Source organism: Takifugu flavidus, chromosome 9, assembly GCF_003711565.1.
Source record: "Takifugu flavidus isolate HTHZ2018 chromosome 9, ASM371156v2, whole genome shotgun sequence".
NCBI lineage: Eukaryota > Metazoa > Chordata > Actinopteri > Tetraodontiformes > Tetraodontidae > Takifugu > Takifugu flavidus.
In genome coordinates, this window is record NC_079528.1 from 14,927,497 (window position 1) to 14,944,913 (window position 17,417).

General features: G+C 46.1%; 3 protein-coding genes across 12 annotated transcripts in view; 2 read left to right on the forward strand and 1 right to left on the reverse strand.

Annotated features, from left to right (window-relative positions):
- Nucleotides 1-7,080, forward strand: part of myot (myotilin) — a 15,491-nt gene extending 8,411 nt beyond the window's left edge. For 5 of the 7 annotated variants that reach the window (XM_057043928.1, XM_057043926.1, XM_057043925.1 and 2 more), the window contains 10 exons: nt 1,704-1,860; nt 1,984-2,776; nt 3,803-3,953; nt 4,051-4,152; nt 4,263-4,300; nt 4,700-4,838; nt 4,915-5,122; nt 5,212-5,377; nt 5,692-5,825; nt 6,355-7,080. In XM_057043928.1, coding sequence (XP_056899908.1) covers nt 2,007-2,776; nt 3,803-3,953; nt 4,051-4,152; nt 4,263-4,300; nt 4,700-4,838; nt 4,915-5,122; nt 5,212-5,377; nt 5,692-5,825; nt 6,355-6,512 — 1,866 coding nt within the window. In that variant the 5' untranslated portion in view covers nt 1,704-1,860; nt 1,984-2,006 and the 3' untranslated portion in view covers nt 6,513-7,080. The remainder of the gene's footprint in view (nt 1-1,703; nt 1,861-1,983; nt 2,777-3,802; nt 3,954-4,050; nt 4,153-4,262; nt 4,301-4,699; nt 4,839-4,914; nt 5,123-5,211; nt 5,378-5,691; nt 5,826-6,354) is intronic. The other 2 variants (XM_057043931.1, XM_057043929.1) reach the window with 2 other exon arrangements.
- Nucleotides 7,081-7,129: 49 nt separating this feature from the next.
- hdac3 (histone deacetylase 3) lies at nt 7,130-13,891 on the reverse strand. 3 transcript variants are annotated; one of them, XM_057043956.1, is made up of 15 exons: nt 13,761-13,891; nt 11,926-12,008; nt 11,682-11,824; nt 11,029-11,110; nt 10,560-10,616; nt 10,423-10,478; nt 10,225-10,358; nt 9,876-9,956; nt 9,719-9,792; nt 9,569-9,633; nt 8,388-8,477; nt 8,253-8,311; nt 8,090-8,169; nt 7,862-8,019; nt 7,130-7,507 (listed from the first exon to the last, which is right to left on the reverse strand). In XM_057043956.1, exons 1-15 carry the CDS (start codon nt 13,858-13,860, stop codon nt 7,438-7,440), a joined length of 1,332 nt encoding a protein of 443 aa, XP_056899936.1. In that variant the 5' UTR covers nt 13,861-13,891; the 3' UTR covers nt 7,130-7,437. The 3 variants fall into 3 exon arrangements, 2 of the variants coding, with proteins under 2 accessions (XP_056899936.1, XP_056899937.1); XM_057043957.1 differs by lacking the exon at nt 13,761-13,891 and adding an exon at nt 12,876-13,283; XR_008952190.1 differs by lacking the exon at nt 7,130-7,507 and having other exon boundaries at nt 8,090-8,191.
- Nucleotides 13,892-13,916: 25 nt separating this feature from the next.
- On the forward strand, nt 13,917-16,780 carry rab33a (RAB33A, member RAS oncogene family). Of its 2 annotated transcripts, none has more exons than XR_008952191.1 (4): nt 13,917-14,240; nt 14,923-15,063; nt 15,662-15,976; nt 16,186-16,268. XR_008952191.1 is itself a non-coding variant. In XM_057043964.1 (4 exons), exons 1-4 carry the CDS (start codon nt 13,917-13,919, stop codon nt 16,563-16,565), a joined length of 771 nt encoding a protein of 256 aa, XP_056899944.1. In that variant the 3' UTR covers nt 16,566-16,780. The 2 variants fall into 2 exon arrangements, 1 of the variants encoding a protein (XP_056899944.1); XM_057043964.1 differs by lacking the exon at nt 15,662-15,976 and adding an exon at nt 16,341-16,780 and having other exon boundaries at nt 16,186-16,266.
- Nucleotides 16,781-17,417: the final 637 nt, after the last annotated feature.

A 17,417-nucleotide genomic window follows, 5' to 3' on the forward strand; every position in this document is an offset into this window, starting at 1 on the left:
CTGGTTAGCTTTCTCTCTGATAGCTAGAACTTTATCAGTGAAGAAGCTCATGAAGTCTTCACCACGAAGGGAAGAAGGGATACGTGGATCTAAAACACTGTGACTCTTAGTTAATTTGGCCACAGTGCTGAAAAGAAACCTGGGGTTGCTCTTATTTTCCTCAATCAAAGAAGAAAAATAAGCTGTTCTAGCCTTGCGAAGGGCCTTTTTGTAACCTAATAGACAGTCTTTCCAGGCTACATGATAGCTGTCTATTTTACAATAATGCCACGTCACATTTCATCTTAGTGTTTGTGTCTTTGTGATGGCTCCCAGATGTACCTTCACTTTTACCCTGCTGCTTTTTTCTCCTTTAGCTTTGCTTGTTTCGTCTTTAACCAGGAGATGAAACACTTTTTTTTTTTTTTGAATCCCCACAGGGAAAGTGACCACTTTTGCATGTTGTTAGAACACACATGAGAATACTGAGGGAAGGGCCTCAGAGGGGGTAATCTGCCCTGGACAGGTGCTCGGAGCATTGGGGTGGGGCTCCACTTTATTCTCAGACCTCAGACCTCAGACCAGAGATCCTCTAACCCCCAGCCTGGGCCCCCACAGAAGGAGAACTCTGCTCTAATTGTGTTTTGATGGAGCTGATGTCCAGATGAACTGTCCAACGTGATTTGACTACCTGATGCACCCCAAAGTTATGTGTGTGATTTAGCAACTTAATGATATTCTGGCCTATCCTCCTCCATTTTGGTTGATGCTTTAGAAGGGCTGAAATAACCCTGTAAAGTAAAAGAGATAAAAATTGTTTTTCTCTCCACATCAGATCATCAGGTCCACTTTAATATGAAAAGCTACAGATCACTTACGGACATCTGCAGGATAGCCAATTGTGTGATTCTTTATCTGTACTTTATCTATCTAAGTTTCTACCATGTAGGTCACATAAGACAACATAAGTCTGGTCTAGAGGATCAGCTAACCTTCAGCCAGATCTTTAGTGGTCTCAAAACAATTACAATTATTTCTGATCACCTTTATTAAAGACATGCAAAGAGGCCGTCAGCTTATCTTACAACACCCGCTAGAGCTGAGCACCCCCATAATGGTGATTAGGTTTTCTGAGTTGTGTCTGTAAAGTAGCATCACTGGTCAACATCACAGAACACAGAGCACTCACAACTCCAGCATTACCAACTATGGAGAAGGCCAAGCTGGCATCCAAAATCACCTTTCTACTGACACCAAGAAAGTTGTATGTGTTTCTGTGCTCTGTGCCTCCTCTCCTCTCCTCTCCTCTCCTCTCCTCTCCTCTCTCTCCTCTCCTCTCCTCTCCTCTCCATTCTATCCTCTACCTGTCCTCCCCCCTCTCCTCTCTCTCTACCCAGCCGGCCATCAGCAGGAGGGTCCCCCTACATGAGCCTGGTCCTGTTCAAGGTTTCTTCCTGTTAAAGGGGAGTTTTTCCTTGCCATTGTTGCTTGTCTGGGGTTAGGCCCTGTGATTCTGGAAAGCACCTTGAAACAATTTTGATTGTATAAGACGCTATATAAATAAAGATTGATTTGATTTGATTTGATGTGATTTGAACACAAAAGCTGTGTTTGATGAGTTCATAAGTTGAGTTGGGAACGGCTGCCTGTCGTTTAGGTGTCTGAAGATCTGAATAAGTTCACTGGTTTCCTAACACTTTCAAATGTAATCTGTGGCTTCCTAGAATTAAAACCTGTAAGCTACCTTTCTGGACAAACCACTGGTTGCTGTGACCGGCTAAACCTGTGAATCCAGCCCTTCTTCTTCATCCAAATCATCACATCATCATCATCATCATCATTATCACCAGCAGTTGAGCCAAACCAGCAACTCTTCACCCTGTAAGAGCATCCCACCGATCGATCGGTCTGTCTGTCTGTCTGTCTGTCTGTCTGTCTGTCTGTCTGTCTGTCTGTCTGTCTGTCAGACTGCGTTTTTACCAACTCACCTTATCTTATTTGCAGTCCACCACTCTGGGAGCATCATCATGGACCTTTCAGAACTGCCCAACTTCAACCCCAGTTCCATTCCACCCAGTGCCTTCAACTACGAGCGTCCAAGACATTTCATTCAATCACAACCTTGCTTTCAAGCCCCCAGCTATGACAGTGTGGTAAAGGACAGCCAAGAGAACCAGAACCAGCAGAATCCAAACAGTCCTCCAAACAGTCTGACCTCAATGGAGAGTCCGATGACAGATCCGTTAGTGGTTCAGACCCAGGCACAGTTTCAGTATCTCAGCCTCAGTCAGAATCAGAGTAACAACGAGGGCCAGGCTAATGGGACCACCAAGTCCTCGCCGTCTTCCTCCAGCTTCTGCTCTTCCATCTCCACTTCATCTGCTGTACCTCCTCTCTCCTCGGCTGCCTCTAAAACCACCTCTTCCCTACGCCCCACATTGCGCTCTTCCTTTACCCTCACTCCTATTTCTCCCTATGCAGCCAGTGTTCCATGTGCTCCACTTTCTTTTAGTGTCTCCAGTGGCCTTGGCAGTGCAACCCTACCAGCAAACCAGGATCCTGTATTAGCTCCCACTGACTACCACAGTTCTGCTGGTCCCTCCCAGTCTGCCTTCTCCCCTTCTATTTCGCCCAACTCCAAATTATGCTCCCAGATCCCCCTCTCCAGCCCACCCACCTCCATCAGGGCGTCGCCTGTCTCTTTGTCTTGCTCCTCTGTCCCACAGTCCAGCAGTCAGAAGCAAATTCCTCCAACAGTGATCTCCCTTCCTACCACCTACCAAGGGACACCACACATGTGAGTCTGACATGACAAACTGAATGTCCAAGTTCTAGGAATTTTGTGTAGTTATTCTGAAGTAATAAACCTGGAAGCAAGATGAGACCCCTAGGGCCCACCTGAAGTACAAGGGAAAGGGATGGATTTAAATGCCTTAAGTTGGATGAACCTAGCGCAGCAAATGTAGAGCAGTTTCCATGTCGAGCATAAGATCTTGCCCCAAGTGGAAGAATCTCTGTACCTTGAGATCTTGTTTATGAGTGAGGGAATATGGAGCAAGAGATCAACAAAGGGATTGGTGGAGTACCAACAGACTTTTCATAGGTCTGCTGTGGTAAAGAAGGAGCTGAGCCAATAGGCAAAGCTCTCGATTTGCCAGTCGATCACCGTTCTGACCTGCACCCATGGTCACGAGCCACGAGTTGTGACTGAAAGAACACCATTATGGACATAAACAGCTGAAATGCGTTCGAGAGAGGATGAAAAGCTTGGACAACCAGAAGGTGCTCAGATTAGATCTATCACTCCTCCGCATTGTGAGAAACTAGATTAGGGTGGCTATGGGATCTGATCAGATGCATCTTGGAAGACAAGGGCAAATAAGTCAAAGTTTCACTTATAAATGGGGTTTAGCCCACACAATAGTCATGTGGTATTGTTGGTATGACAAAAATTCTGCGTTGAATTGGGCTACCCTCATTCCAGATGAAACCTTAGCCTTAGGAACAGCTCACAGAGGGCCAGTTTTCAGCAGTGTGGGAACTGCTTTGTCTAATTAGGTTGAATCAACAGAGGAGGAAGACACTTGCAGAGGTGTAAGCCACACTCAGAGCTCAGTCTCTTCTAGATGGTGTAAATACAGACAAAACTTGAGTAGAAAATAGTAAAATCAATTTGTAAAATGTGAATTAGTTGAATTCCACTGCATAAAGTCCAGCCTGAACATGTATGCTGATGAGGAAATATCAAATTGCTACTTTCCCTGACAACAGTCATGTCATAAACCCCTCTGTGCTCCCTTTTATCTACCTCGCTATCGCGCAGTCTGCCAAAGCCCACGCTGAAGAAGCCTGTAACTCCTCGACCTTCATCCTCTCGCTCCACTGACGAAGACATCCAAGGGTCCAAAGATGCCCTAATCCAGGATCTAGAGAAGAAACTGCGCACCAAAGAGGCCAGGAGGAGGATCAGCCAGGTGTGTTTCCTGTCAACACATATAAAGTTGATGATGATGATGGTGATGATGGTGATAATGATGATGATGGTGTTGATGAAGGTGTCTCTTCCAACAGAAATTGTCATATGAGGAAAGAATGGCTCGTCGGTTGCTGGGTCCTGAGGGACCCATCAGCATGTTTGACCAGGGCGGTGCGTTTGAACCCCAGCCTGTCCAGGTATGAAGCATCATCATCATCATCATCATCTTCATCATCATCTTCATCATCATCACCCTTAAAAAATACTGATCTGAATCATTATTAATGTGATGTCATATGTTTTGCAGCCAGTTTCGCCCGAAGGAAGATACACAGGTGGCCTCTGGTAAAAACACTTGATGTATTCAGTTTAAGAAGCTTCATTTGACCCTTTTGCCTCTTATATTGTCTTTCAATAGTCTTTAACCTGAACCCCTCTAAGGTCAAAGTTGACCATATCAATCACAGAACATAACAGCACTGTATTGTACCAAAAAGGCCAATATTTCCTGCTTTCTACTTGTAATAATGTTGTTGTTCTGTGCAGTTTTTTAAAAAGCAGCTGAAGTGTGCTGAGACAATCATCAGCTTTAAATCCAAATGTGCATATCTGATCTAATGGAGTAGAGGGTTACTCTGATAGGAGAAGCTCTATCAGAGGCACAGATGACAACATGACAACATCGGGTTTAAACTGTACACTGCCAAGATTGAAAGCGAACCAAGACTAAATACTGGCCTGCAGGGGAAGGCGCCACACGCAGTCTGACGAGCGGGGTGACGAGGAGGCCGCCATCCAGGAGAAGTGCTACGCGCCTCGTTTCCTGCAGATCCCCGCAGACCTCAGCGTGGAGGAGGGACGCTTCTGTCGGATCGACTTTAAAGTGAATCACACAACATTCCTATGAGCTTTTCATGCTCAGCGGTCCCTGAAGTAACCACCTCCTCTACCCACTGCAGGTAGGAGGTCTGCCAATGCCTGATGTGACCTGGTACCTGGATGGCAAAGCTGTTCGTCCAGATGACTTCCACAAGATGTTGGTGTGTGAAAAAGGGATGCACTCTTTCATCCTTGAGATCACCACCATGCGTGATGCTGGCGTGTACGAGTGTGTGGCCAGAAACAGAGCGGGGGAGAGTCGGTTTACCATGAGGCTGAATGTCATAGGTAACGCTGGTGGCCTGCTCCAAACAGTTCCATGAAGGTAAAGAGCAACCAGATATGAGTAAGAATGTCCCTCCCATCTCTGTGTGCAGCCCAGGAAGTCCTCCAGCCTCCCACGTTTGTCCAGAAACTGTTGAACTCCAGAGCTCTAGAGGGTGATACTGTGAGCCTAGAATGCAAGATATACGCTTCTCCAACCCCACAGGTCTTCTGGAAAAAAGATAAAGAAATGCTGCATATTGACCCCAGCAGGATGAGGTTGGTGTTAACCTCGATATCCTCCTTCACTGAGCTCCAGGTGTCAGCAAGGCCAGCACAATCCAGTCAGCCTGACTCTGGAGAGCCTTCAGTGGTGAACTATACATTCTAACACTGGCTAAGTCTAACACCGAAGTCCCTGTCACCGTAATACATGTTGTTTCAGAGGACCAGCCTCCAAAATCAGATATTAAGATCTTGAAAAAATCAGTTGATCATTTATGATCAACTGACACGGAGACTTTTGAATCAGTACATATTAGGATGTTTGTGATGTGTTAATCAGAGGACTTGAATCTCAGTGTCGTCTTCAGTCTGTACCAGGACGGTTCCGGCCGACATCGTCTGCTGATCGAGTGGGTGAGGAAATCAGATGCTGGCTGGTACACGCTCTCTGCCATCAACGTGGCAGGAATGTCTTCGTGCAATGCCAGACTGGACGTTGGCAGTAAGACTCCCACTCTAGTGTTGCATGTCTGCTATTTGCTGCATGACATCACTGCTGTGGCTAAAAGTGGATCAGCACATGAGCGGCCTGCAGGCAGGACCACACTGAACAAAGGCTGCGCCCTTCCAGCTGCAGCCCTCATCACCCTCATCTAAACAACTGACACTCTCTTTCACTTTACCATCAGTATTGCAGAAACCTTGGGACTGGGATAAATGGCTGATGTAATGTGTTCAGCCTCAGCACCAAACCAATAGTTCATTAGCTGTAACCAGGAGCGACCAGGGCAAGCTCATTGTGTAACCAGGCCCTGCTGCTGGGTGCAGAGGTTATTTTCAGAGCCTGGCCATTAAAGGAATGTTCAAAATCGGCAGATAAATGTGGAGAAGACCGCTGCTCCTCCTGTTAATACTGCAACTAAAACCCTTCAACCTTCAGCGTATCGTTACACAGTAAAGCTACGATATTCTTTCACCTCTAACTTGTTGATAAATGTAGGGAGATTTGCTGTCAGGGCTTCACATCCCAGGACTCTGCTGTCTTTCAGCTGCCACAACTCTGCCCATCAAGCCTGTCGCTCCTGCGTCCAAGTTGCTGAAGCTGCCCTCAGGGAGCCGTGCACAGGTTGCCAGCGTAGAAAGTTTCCCCCGCCGCCCTGCCCTCCCGTACGAGAGTGAGGAGCTGTAGGAGCTGCATCAGGACCCGTCTTGTAGGAGTGTTGAGTGTCCTGTCCCTCCCAGACTTTAATGAACCTATCGGCTTTAGTCTCTATCAATGGAAAACCCACATTGTGTATCTGCTGCTGGTTCCACCCTTTTGCCAACATAAATGTAAAAGTTCTTGGATCTGCTGTGTTGGGATGAGTGATTTCTTCTACGTAGACTTCGTGGCTGCTCCCAGGGTTGTTGACTGGACACCAAAGAAAGATGACTGACGAGCATCTTCTTCCAGTCTGCTGCCTTTAAACCTTTATATATTTAGCCATTATCTTAGTTGTGTTTGCTTCGGTCTGCAGTGCAGATTTTGTTTTATTCTTTTGAGAGTGACAATGTCAGGGTCTGCTTGCAGCCTTTATCTGAAGCCTTCGATGTATTTGAGTGGGGGTCCTTTCAGATTTGTGTTGACTATAAAGGCTTTGAGTTGGTGCTGACCCAGTGGTTAGTGGAAGAGGAGCTGTGACTCAGTTCTGCTCAAGCAGTTTGTGTCAAATCTTCGATGTATCCCTGAACAAAATAAACCATCTGCACATCTCCTCTTCTTACAGCGTCTTAATGAGCTACCAAAAAAACACCACACTGCTCACATGTCTTTCTGCTCATTCTTTATATGAAAAACAAAGGAACAGGGTCACATAATCACAAGTGTATTCATACAGGAAATAATCCAAACAAGGATGCTAAAATCTGTGAAACACGCAGGAAACTAATGTCCAGTCTTCACATCTGTAGCCCTCCAAACAGGGTGAGGACTTTACCATGACAACATGAAGGACACTGTGGCTCTCAGCATCAGCTGCACTGTTCAGGATGTGACATCACAAGACGTTTGCTTCTGGTAGCACCTGCACAATACTGACACAAAGCAGTCTCCTTCCAATCCCACGCCTCTGGGCTCAAATTTCAACATCACTCTCTTTGTCGTTGTCATGGTCACCATCATAGAACTCATTGGCAGCCTCCGGCCTGCGGAACACATGCAGATAGGTTATTACTTTAGTGCTATTCTACTGTCGCGTATGACATCCCAGTGCACCCTAATTTATAATGTTTGATTTTATTAGCTCATCCTATGTTTATTCTTATTTAATAACATTCTCATCGGATCAGCTATTCATCAGAGAACCAACATGCAGGACATCCAGTGAGCTAAAGCAACTGTTGGATCTCAATTAAAGTTGATGCAGGTTTTGGCTGGACATTAACGTCAAACATGAACTATGGACATACTAAACTAAAGTAACACAAAGGCAAAGACAGCAGGAAGACTCTGTGACTGAGCTAGCAGCCCTCTGGCTGAGCTTGAGATGACTTGCTGACCTTGTGTAGTTCTCTTCTGCGCCCCTCTCATCTGGGTCAGGCTCGTCGTTGCGTTCGTAGTTGAGCATGTCTGAGGGGACATCATGGATCTGCACACTTGGGGCATGGTTCAGCATCTTCAGATTCTCAAAAACTGTCTGGCGGATCTGCTCCAGGTACTGCAGAGTGATAGTTTCAGTACACACAGCATCTTTACACCCATGTATGAGCCAGAATGAGTTCTGAAACCTGTCTGGAGTTCTGGTTCTCAATCCTGGTGCTGACGTCAGGATGCAGCGTGAAGTCTGGAGCAAAATACTCAAAATACTCTGCAGAAAGCAGAGAATGAGCCTGGTGATTGTAGAGAGAGCAGATTTAACCAGGATCACATGTGAACCTGTGCACAACTCACCGCTGTACGGCAGCTCGTCGCTGATGGACTCCTCTAGAAGCAGGGATGTTTCAAATGTCCTGAAGCACAAAGAAAAAACAGGTCAGCCTACAGAATCCCCGCTGCCATTCCAGCCTGATGGTCTGTGCCACTCACCAGCAGCGAGCAACGTTCCTGACGGTGTATCCTCCCCCTCCCAGGACCAGCAGAGGAATTTTAAAACTCTTCACAAACTCCACACACTCACTGAAACACAGTGTATCAAGAGAGACAGCATGACAGAAATGACCTGTGCAATAATGAGGATATTATCATGATTTCCTGATGCTGGTTATATTTAAAATCAGAACAAGTGTCAGCTGTAGTCCTTGTGTGAATAGGATATTGTGCGGTGTGATGGTCTGCAGCACGTAAACGTGCAATAAAAGTGCAACGTCACTAGAATGCTTGCTACATAATAAAGACCATGGCAGCAGTGTGCAGGGGAAGAGCCCATCAGAGGGGTCCTTCTCTTCTGTTGATACTAAAGCACTTGATGCTCATGCTGCGGGGCCAAATAACCTCTTCAGAGCTGCAAATAACAATCATTTCACAATCTAATGGTGTTGGTTTTCTATTAGTTGTAGATTAATGGTCGGGTGACCAGAAAAGAAAGGTCCTACAGTGGGAGGGAGGACCCTGCAAACAGTGGTGATAAATCAGATGGATCAGCAGCTGTTAATATCTAATAGCTTGCAGCACTGCAGAATAACCCAACAATTTACTGTTGGCAACATAATTGAACAGAACCATGTGCTGATAATCCTGACGCTAATGTTGGGACAGAAAGGAAACGTCACTATCACCTGAGCTGGCCATTCACGTTTGACTAATCAAGCTGCCTTAAACCTTTTATATCCACAGCCAGATAAAGAAGAGGGGTCAAAACGTGTCTTATGCTCCTGCCACCAGCACATTAGATCACAATTGGAGTCTTTTTACTTGGAGACACAGAAGATGTTGGGAAGGGCTGCAGTTTGTGCTACAGACGCTCACGTTGAAACACAAACATAGCCAGGAAGTCTTTTCTGTTTGACAGACATTTTCATTTAGGCCCTTTAGTCACTTTAACTACCTGAAAACCCCCAGGGTTCATTATGCGAGCCCTGAAACAGAGCACCCAAAAGCTGATGGCTTCATTACAAGGTTGCCGTAGCTTGGCCAGCTACATCTCACTACTTTAACCTATCAGAAAGCTGACAGTTTAATCTAGTTCTAAGCCAGTGAGACAATGAAGGCAGTTGAGAAGCTGCCTGACTGTCCCTGAGTGGGGCTAAATGGACGCTTCCGTGACTGACCCATGTCCTCGGATGCTGAGGTTGAAGCAGCCCAGTCGGTCACAGCCCAGAGAGTCAGCTCCACACTGTGAGGAGAGCACAACGATGACACCTGAGGTCAGACGCCATCACAGCACCACACAACAGAGCAGCTGCTCCGCCTTCACTGACCTGCAGGACGATGCAGGTGGGCTGGTAGAAGTCCACCACCTGTTTGATGACTGGCTGAAAGAGCTGCCGGTAACCTGAGCACAGAAACACGTTTTTACATTCAGTTGCATTACATGAACAGCAGGGATGACATTCTGGGATGTGGGGAGAAACTCACTCTGGTCGTCGATGCCATCCCTCAGAGGAACATTCAGACAGTAATACCTGCCGCTCTCTGCTCCCACCTCATACATGTCACCTAAACACAGTGAACACTTAGCAAACCTTGTCTGCTCCAGACGTAAGGACCATGAAGGTGGTGCTGCATGTAGGATTATGGAAGCTTCTCTGTTGCCTCCAACACTAAATCTTAGGCTTTAGCGGTTGTCATGCTTTTCCCCCTGCCTTTAACTGGCTGCCACATGGCACAGAGCCCCTTCAGCCCCAGAGGCAGTTGATTGTGCTTCAACGTGCAGTGGAAGTGTGTGTGTGTGTATAGTGAAAGGGACATGCTCAGCTGGACATACCAGTGCCTGGAAAAAAGTAGTTTCCATATTTGTGGAAGGACACGGTCATGACACGGTCAGTCAGGTAAAAGGCTTCCTGTACACCGTCACCGTGATGAATGTCGATGTCAATGTAGAGGACTCTGGGGTGGTATCTGAAAACCAGGTCCCATTAAAAACACAAACCCACAAGCAAAACTCAGGATGTGCTGGTCTTACTTTAGCAGCTCTAGTATGCTAATGACGATGTCATTCACGTAACAGAAGCCAGACGCCTGCAGACACAAACACCATTGACTTTTTGAAACATCACAATTGCAAGTGCGTGTCGCCCTGCGGCGGAAAGAGGGTCTCACCTCAAACTTCTTAGCATGATGCAGACCTCCAGCCCAGTTGATGGCGATGTCACAAATCTGGAGAGACACCAAAACCTGAACTTTATGTAAACTCCTGAGCCATCCCATGGTGGCGGTCTGAGGCCCTTGTCTATACAGTAGCTGTGTTGGACAGTCACTTATGGTGAACTGTAACCAGGTGGCCACTAACGGTGATCCACACTGATTATATATTATGACCTGTCATCTTCTGAAAATGTGGCACACAGCAAAGTGTCTCGTTTACAATGACATCATTACTTCATAGTTCCATTCTTATACACACTCTTGTAAAAATGCACATATTTTACATTTCCACAGTATAATAAGCTGTTTTCTGCCAATCATTCTACTGCGCATGCGCACCATTAGGCTCACACATCATTTTCTTGCTCATAACGGCAGCTGAACGGTAGAGGAAATGAGAGTAGTACTCGTGCATTAGTGCTACCTTGTGGTTGAGCTGTGTGGCTCCCTGTAAGGATGCACCTGTATATCTGGAGCAGAATTCAAACAGCCCAGGAAACACTGGACTGAAACAAACAAACAAACAAACACACAAACACACAAACACACACACACACACACACTGTTTTTCAGAATCACAGTAGTCAGTGTGGTTAGGATTTATACTCCAATATATAACTATGGTACTAATTCATTCATTAACTTGATGGCATGTAAAATATAGCAACTAACTGGATTTTTAACTTTAAAGCTGGAAGTTCCTGTTCTATTAGCGAATACATGCTGCTACAGACCCATCCATCCATTAACAGATAGCATCAAAAGAAAGACTGAAGTTGATGCCACGGTGAGTGCTCAGGGCAAAGCCCATAAAGAGGAAGAGTTTGTGTGGCCAAACCTTCACCAGCTGCTGCTGGTTACGTGTTGCTGGGATAGAAGAGCTCAAAGATGAAAAAGTGTTTGACCAACAAGTGGACGAAGACCTGCTTCAGTCAATAAAATGAATAAGCTCCCATATTTGTACACATCAGAGATAGTTGTAACTGATGTGGAACAACAACCTACCTAAAGTCCAGCACACAAGCATCGTAACTGTCCCGGATATGAATGTCACATGTCTATGACACTTGAACTCACCAGTCATCCCCAACATTGAACGTGTTCAGGCTCTTGGTGAAGCCCTGCATGTTGTTTGGGCTGACCTTCTGCAAGAAGTCAATGTAGTCCTCTGAGTGGAAGCGACACATGTCATGTTGTGAAGCTTTATATGGCTTAAACACCTACAAGAGAAGAAAAACAACCAGTGATTCAGCAGAATATAATAATTAGCTCATATTTAGTCATCTAGAAATCATGATGAGTATGAAAGGTCCAACCTCACCATCATTTTCTTGTAGAGTCCATAGTGTAACACCAGACTGTGGGTCAGAGACAGGCGGTGAGGCTTCATGGGATGTCCAGCACCTGAAGCAAGAAACAGAACCATAACTACCCGTCCTATGAGCCGTAACAGATCAATATTGAACTCTGTCCTCACATTACACAAGGCTTTTTATTCAGATGAAGCTACTGAATGGATCATAAAAACTGCTTGTTTTTGTGGAATTTTCTCATTTATTATATATATTACTATGGGGTCATAAACAATAACTTATAACTATTTCATGTTCTGGTGGTGTGAGCAGCTATTCAGTCCTCCCTGATGACTGACTCAAACTGACCATGGAGCAGATCAATGGTGAAAATAACCATAGTTAAGTAGCTCGTATGTATCCAGTGAGGTTCTGGAGGACCGGGTCTGGACACCTCAAGGTATCACCATGAGGTGTGAGGACATGGGAACAGAGAAACACGGTGCGGGATTCCTGGATTTGTTAGGGTACAAATGGATCTGTGCAGATCTATACAATTACACATAACCACAAAATTTACTGTCATATTAGGACTACTTAAACTTTAGACTGAGCACTGACCGGCTGCCCCAAACACGGTATGTGTTGCTCCTGTGTTCATGAATATGGTTTGTGAAATAAGCACAGTGTAGAAACTAATTTCCCCTATGGGATTAATAAAGAGCGCTACCCTTTTTGTTTTGTTTACAACGCTAAGCTAATCAGAGCTCTCAAGTCCAATCAGTTGTACTGAAAGGGGAATCATTATTTGAAACGTTATTTTAACGTTTGTTAGCAAAGAGTGAAGAGATTGCCTCTGGCCAAAAACACCCATTTATAATTGTATCAAAAAACGAATAAAATCGCGCTAATTTGAAGTAAAGTTGTTAGCAAGTAATACATTGATGCACTGCCTGGTAGCGACAAAAGCTAAACTCACCGTAGTGAAAGTTCCCTACGTCTGGATCGTAAAAATAAGATGTTCTATTGGTCATGATTAAAAAAATATTTTAGCCCTTCTTAGAAAAAATTCGCATGGAAAAATAAAACCCTAACCCGCATCTTCATCTGTAAGAAAATATGCCGCTACGAGTACAAGATGTGCCGGAAGTGACGTCACCCAATATTTTTTCTTCTACTACTACTATTTCCTTCTTCTTCTTTTAGTTCTAAGGGCGGTTGGCATCCATATTGTTGCATTACTGCCACTTTCTGGTCGTCTATCTCATTTAACTCTCCTCACATCCTTTTCCCCAGTACAGTACCGGTCAGAAATTTAAAAACCTCCTTCCTTCCGCCTGACCTCTCTATACTTCTCAAAATGCCCTTCTTGTCCCCATCCACCATTCCCTGTGTCATCAGTCAATCCATCAAACTTTTGTCCTCCTTCTTCGTGCCTAAATTAATGACGATCACCATGCATAGCGCCACCTCCTGAGAGGGAGTGGGGTGACTTGAGGTTAAGGTCTCACAAAAAGAGCAAATCAAACACAATTTAGAACGGAAAAGAAAGGAAACATTTAAAAAAATGATAGATAGATAGATAGATAGATAGATAGATAGATAGATAGATAGATAGATAGATAGATAGATAGATAGATAGATAGATAGATAGATAGATAGATAGATAGATAGATAGATAGATAGATAGATAGATAGATAGATAGATAGATAGATGCACTGTATTGACCTCTATATCCAATCATTCATTTATTGTTTTGTTTTTTCTTTGAACAGGCTAATATTGTCGTGTAAGTGGTGATTCTGTTTTCTAGGTGTGTGTTTGACGGTCTTCTGCGTGCATCAGCTCGTCAGATACACGCACCGTCAATGTGAACGTTGACAACAGCTACGGAGGAGCCACAATCCTTGATTCCTCCTCCTCCTCCTTCTCTCCTCCCTTTCTCTGCCTGTCCATCAGCCATCCACTCCTCCTTCTGTCCGTGAGCACCACCCACCGCGCACCGCTCTTTTCGGGAAAATGACCAACGAATTCCCCGACGGAAAACGCTGGAAGCGAGCAGAGCACGACGTGACCATCCTGGCTCCTGGAGATGTCCACAAAGTCGCTCGGAGCAGATCCAACAGCGGCGGCGGCGGCGGCGGCGGCAGCAACGCCCGGGCCTCCCAGGAGCTCAGCATCCAGACGCGCATCTTTAAGATCATCGTCATTGGGGACTCCAACGTAGGGAAGACCTGCTTGACGTTCCGCTTCACCGGGGGCGGCTTCCCCGACAGGACCGAGGCCACGATCGGCGTGGACTTCAGGGAGAAGGCGGTGGAGATCGAAGGAGAAACCATCAAGGTAAAAAGGGCTTCGCCCTCAGACTCTCTCTCTCTCGCTCTCTCTCTCTCACACACACACACGCGTGTTGATGGAAGCGTGGGTGGAGTTCTCACAGTCAGGCCAGAAACAGTGTTTAAGTGTGTGTTGACAACTCCTTTGTTAGCTGGTCTACTCTAGCTCAAATGTAACAACTATTGATTTAGCCCAGTTAGATCTCTGCCTCCACTGGACTTGTTGAGGTTTATCATGAAGATGTTTCACCTTCTTGCCAGTCTTAATTCCAATTCAAATTTATTCAACAATATTAATAAGAAGAGCAAATAGAGAAGCTCAACAACAGGTAGAAAAAAGGGCACCAGATGCCTGCAAAAGCTTCGTTAATAACAAGTTAACAAAAGCATCGTGTGCAGCTGTAATATATACAGCCAATTTGCCTCTACAACATGGTTGTGTCCGTGCACCTGGCTGGTTCCTCATTACAATCAGCACGTATCAGCAGCGTCATGTCCTCCTATCACATTTGTTCACTGTCAGCCTCAAGGCTGGATGAGCCTTGTAGTAAAGCCCAACCCCTGTAGTAAAGCCCAACTACAGACCAACCCTGTTTGGCGGATCCCTCCAGTACAAAAGGTAGCTGCTACTCTGGTGCCAGCAGAGCATAAATAAGAGAAGATGTAAGTAGGCATGTGTCTCTCCACAGGTGCAGGTCTGGGACACAGCAGGACAGGAGCGCTTCCGTAAATCCATGGTCAAGCACTATTACCACAATGTCCACGCTGTGGTCTTCGTCTATGACGTCACCAACATGACTTCATTCTGCAACCTACAGACGTGGATAGAGGTGTGTCACATGTTTACTCCATTTATTTGAGGATATTGATGATGGGAGCAGTTTCATCAGGGGGTTGCGGACATCCCAACACCTTTTCACCATAATGACCTGTTTCCTATCGGCTGAGGGACCTTCTGCTGTCCCTCCCTCAGCCCCACCTTTATTCACCCTCTTTGTCACGGACATCACTGACCACACCGGTAACCCATGTCTTGTTTCAATACCAGCCCACTGTGGTGGTGGGACCAGTGCAGAGGTCAGGGTAGTGTCCGGTCAGTTATCCTCTCAATGGTCCCCCTCCATGAGTCCAATATTATATATTGCTTCTTAATTTCACATATTTAGGGGGAACCAAGGAACTGCCCAACATACCGGTGTTAAACTGGAGGAGGGAAACATTTATCTCTATTATTCTGTTTAGAATGATTGACAGGTAAATATTTTTGACTAAAGTAAATTAAGGTCCATGTTTAGAGGATAGAGGTAAGGGGCCCCCTTAACCATGCACTAACCCTGACACCACCCCTGGTCTATGGAGGAGCTCTCACCCAGTAATGTCATTTGTGAGTTCCTGTTTTTGCCATTTTGGTGGTTCTTTTTCAATCAGAAAACGGCCAAACTTTTATTCTACACACCACTAACTGGAGCGGAGGGTTCGTGGTTCAAACCCCAGGGCAGACAAAACATGGAGGGTGTTCTGGTAGTAGGGGAAGGTGCCAGACCACTTCTGAGGTACCAAACCCACAAATGCTCATATAGGACCCTGTGATGACCTGTGGACTCACCCAGGAGGGACCTGCCTTCACCCATTGTGGAACCTCCCCAAGACCCCGAGAGGGACGAAGCAGTTAAGAAGACAAGACAATCTGACCCCAGAGAACCGCTGATGCATGGCACCAGTTCAGCACCAGTTTGTTTTTCTGTATGTCTGATTGTCATTAAATTACAACCACACAGCAATATTGTAAATGGACAATTGTATGACTTTCCATGATCGGTGGGCTCTGTCCCCCCTGGGATTTGTGCGTGTGCGTGTGTGTGTGTGTGTGTGTGTGTGTGTGCATCATATCAGGAGCCAACAGCTAACTTTGGGTATGTATGCTGATGATCTGTACCCTCCTTATATTCCAGGAGTGTAACAGCCACCGAGTCTCAGCATCAGTTCCTCGAGTCCTGGTTGGAAACAAGTGTGACCTGGTGGACAGAATCCAGGTGGGTGTGTTGCGATGTGTAAGTGGGTGTTGTGGGGGTTGGTCATGTCTAACTGCACACTGATACGTTCCCAGGTTCCCTCCAGTGTGGCGCTCAGGTTTGCTGATACTCACAACATGCTGCTGTTTGAAACATCAGCCAAAGACCCAAAGGAGAGCCAGAACGTAGACTGCATCTTCATGGCACTGGCCTGTCGCCTGAAAACCCAGAAGTTTCTTATCTACAGAGATGTGGACAGTGAAGATGCCAGAGTCCACCTCACACAGAACTGTGGAGCAAAAAGCAACTGTCCTTGTTAACGAACAAACGTGACGGTGGGGGCTGCACCGTGGTGGACATTTAAGTCCAAGTAAGGACGCAGGGACGCGTTTCCAGGACGATGATAGGAATCTGGTGGTTAATATACGGCCGTCTGCACCGGCAACCAGCACATCTTCATCATCAGAGGACTGGTTCTTGAGTGTGTGGGTTGAGATGAGAGATGAAAGTGATCAATAAACAGAAATGAGAGGAAGGTATGTTTCAAGTCTTTGGTCAAATGGTCGTTTGTGATGTGGAGAACCCCCAGCCAGAGCCGTGGATGTATGCAGGAGATGTGATAGTGCCCGTCCAGGATCATCTGAAGCTGCTTCCTCTGACCCTGTCAGGCTGCTACTCTCCTTAAAATCAACACAGTCACACTAATCTTTTAGACGCAGCTCGACAGCCTCAGAGATTTTCACCTGTGGCTGTTGGCTGCATGAGCTCAGCAGGCTCCATGAAGCTCAGAGACTCCTATTAGTGACAGAAACAGCAACAAGTCAAGGTCACATCCACAGTAAGTGTAGGCTGTTGACACACAGCCTCTCTGGGCTTTGACCTCAAACGTGGCTCTGAGGCTCCATCCTGATCCTGAGAAGTCTGCAAATGCAGATCTCTGATACAACATGAAGCAGGTGTGTTGAGGCCAGCAGGGAGCCAGAGGAGCCACTCAGCAAGTGAAGAGGTCCCAAGAGGTGGAGTCAGGTTACGGGACAGGAACCCTTCCTGGTGAACACCCCTCCACCCCCAACTCCACTCCTCTCCTCTCCTCTCCTCTCCTCTCCTCTCCTCTCCTCTCCTCTCCTCGAGTCCTCCCCACCCCGCGGAGGCAGTATTGAGGCCATAGGAGC

Bases quoted from the DNA above. Each gene is read 5' to 3' on its own strand.
- hdac3 (XM_057043956.1), bottom strand. From the start codon at position 13,860: ATGGCTGATGGACAGGCAGAGAAAGGGAGGAGAGAAGGAGGAGGAGGA. The intron at 10,359-10,422 runs GTAAGACCAGCA...CCTGGTTTTCAG, and splicing joins AGCATACTAGAGCTGCTAAA to ATACCACCCCAGAGTCCTCT. The intron at 8,312-8,387 runs GTGAGTGGCACA...TTTGTGCTTCAG, and splicing joins AGGAACGTTGCTCGCTGCTG to GACATTTGAAACATCCCTGC.
- rab33a (XM_057043964.1), top strand. From the start codon at position 13,917: ATGACCAACGAATTCCCCGACGGAAAACGCTGGAAGCGAGCAGAGCAC. The intron at 14,241-14,922 runs GTAAAAAGGGCT...GTCTCTCCACAG, and splicing joins TCGAAGGAGAAACCATCAAG to GTGCAGGTCTGGGACACAGC. The intron at 16,267-16,340 runs GTGGGTGTGTTG...ATACGTTCCCAG, and splicing joins ACCTGGTGGACAGAATCCAG to GTTCCCTCCAGTGTGGCGCT.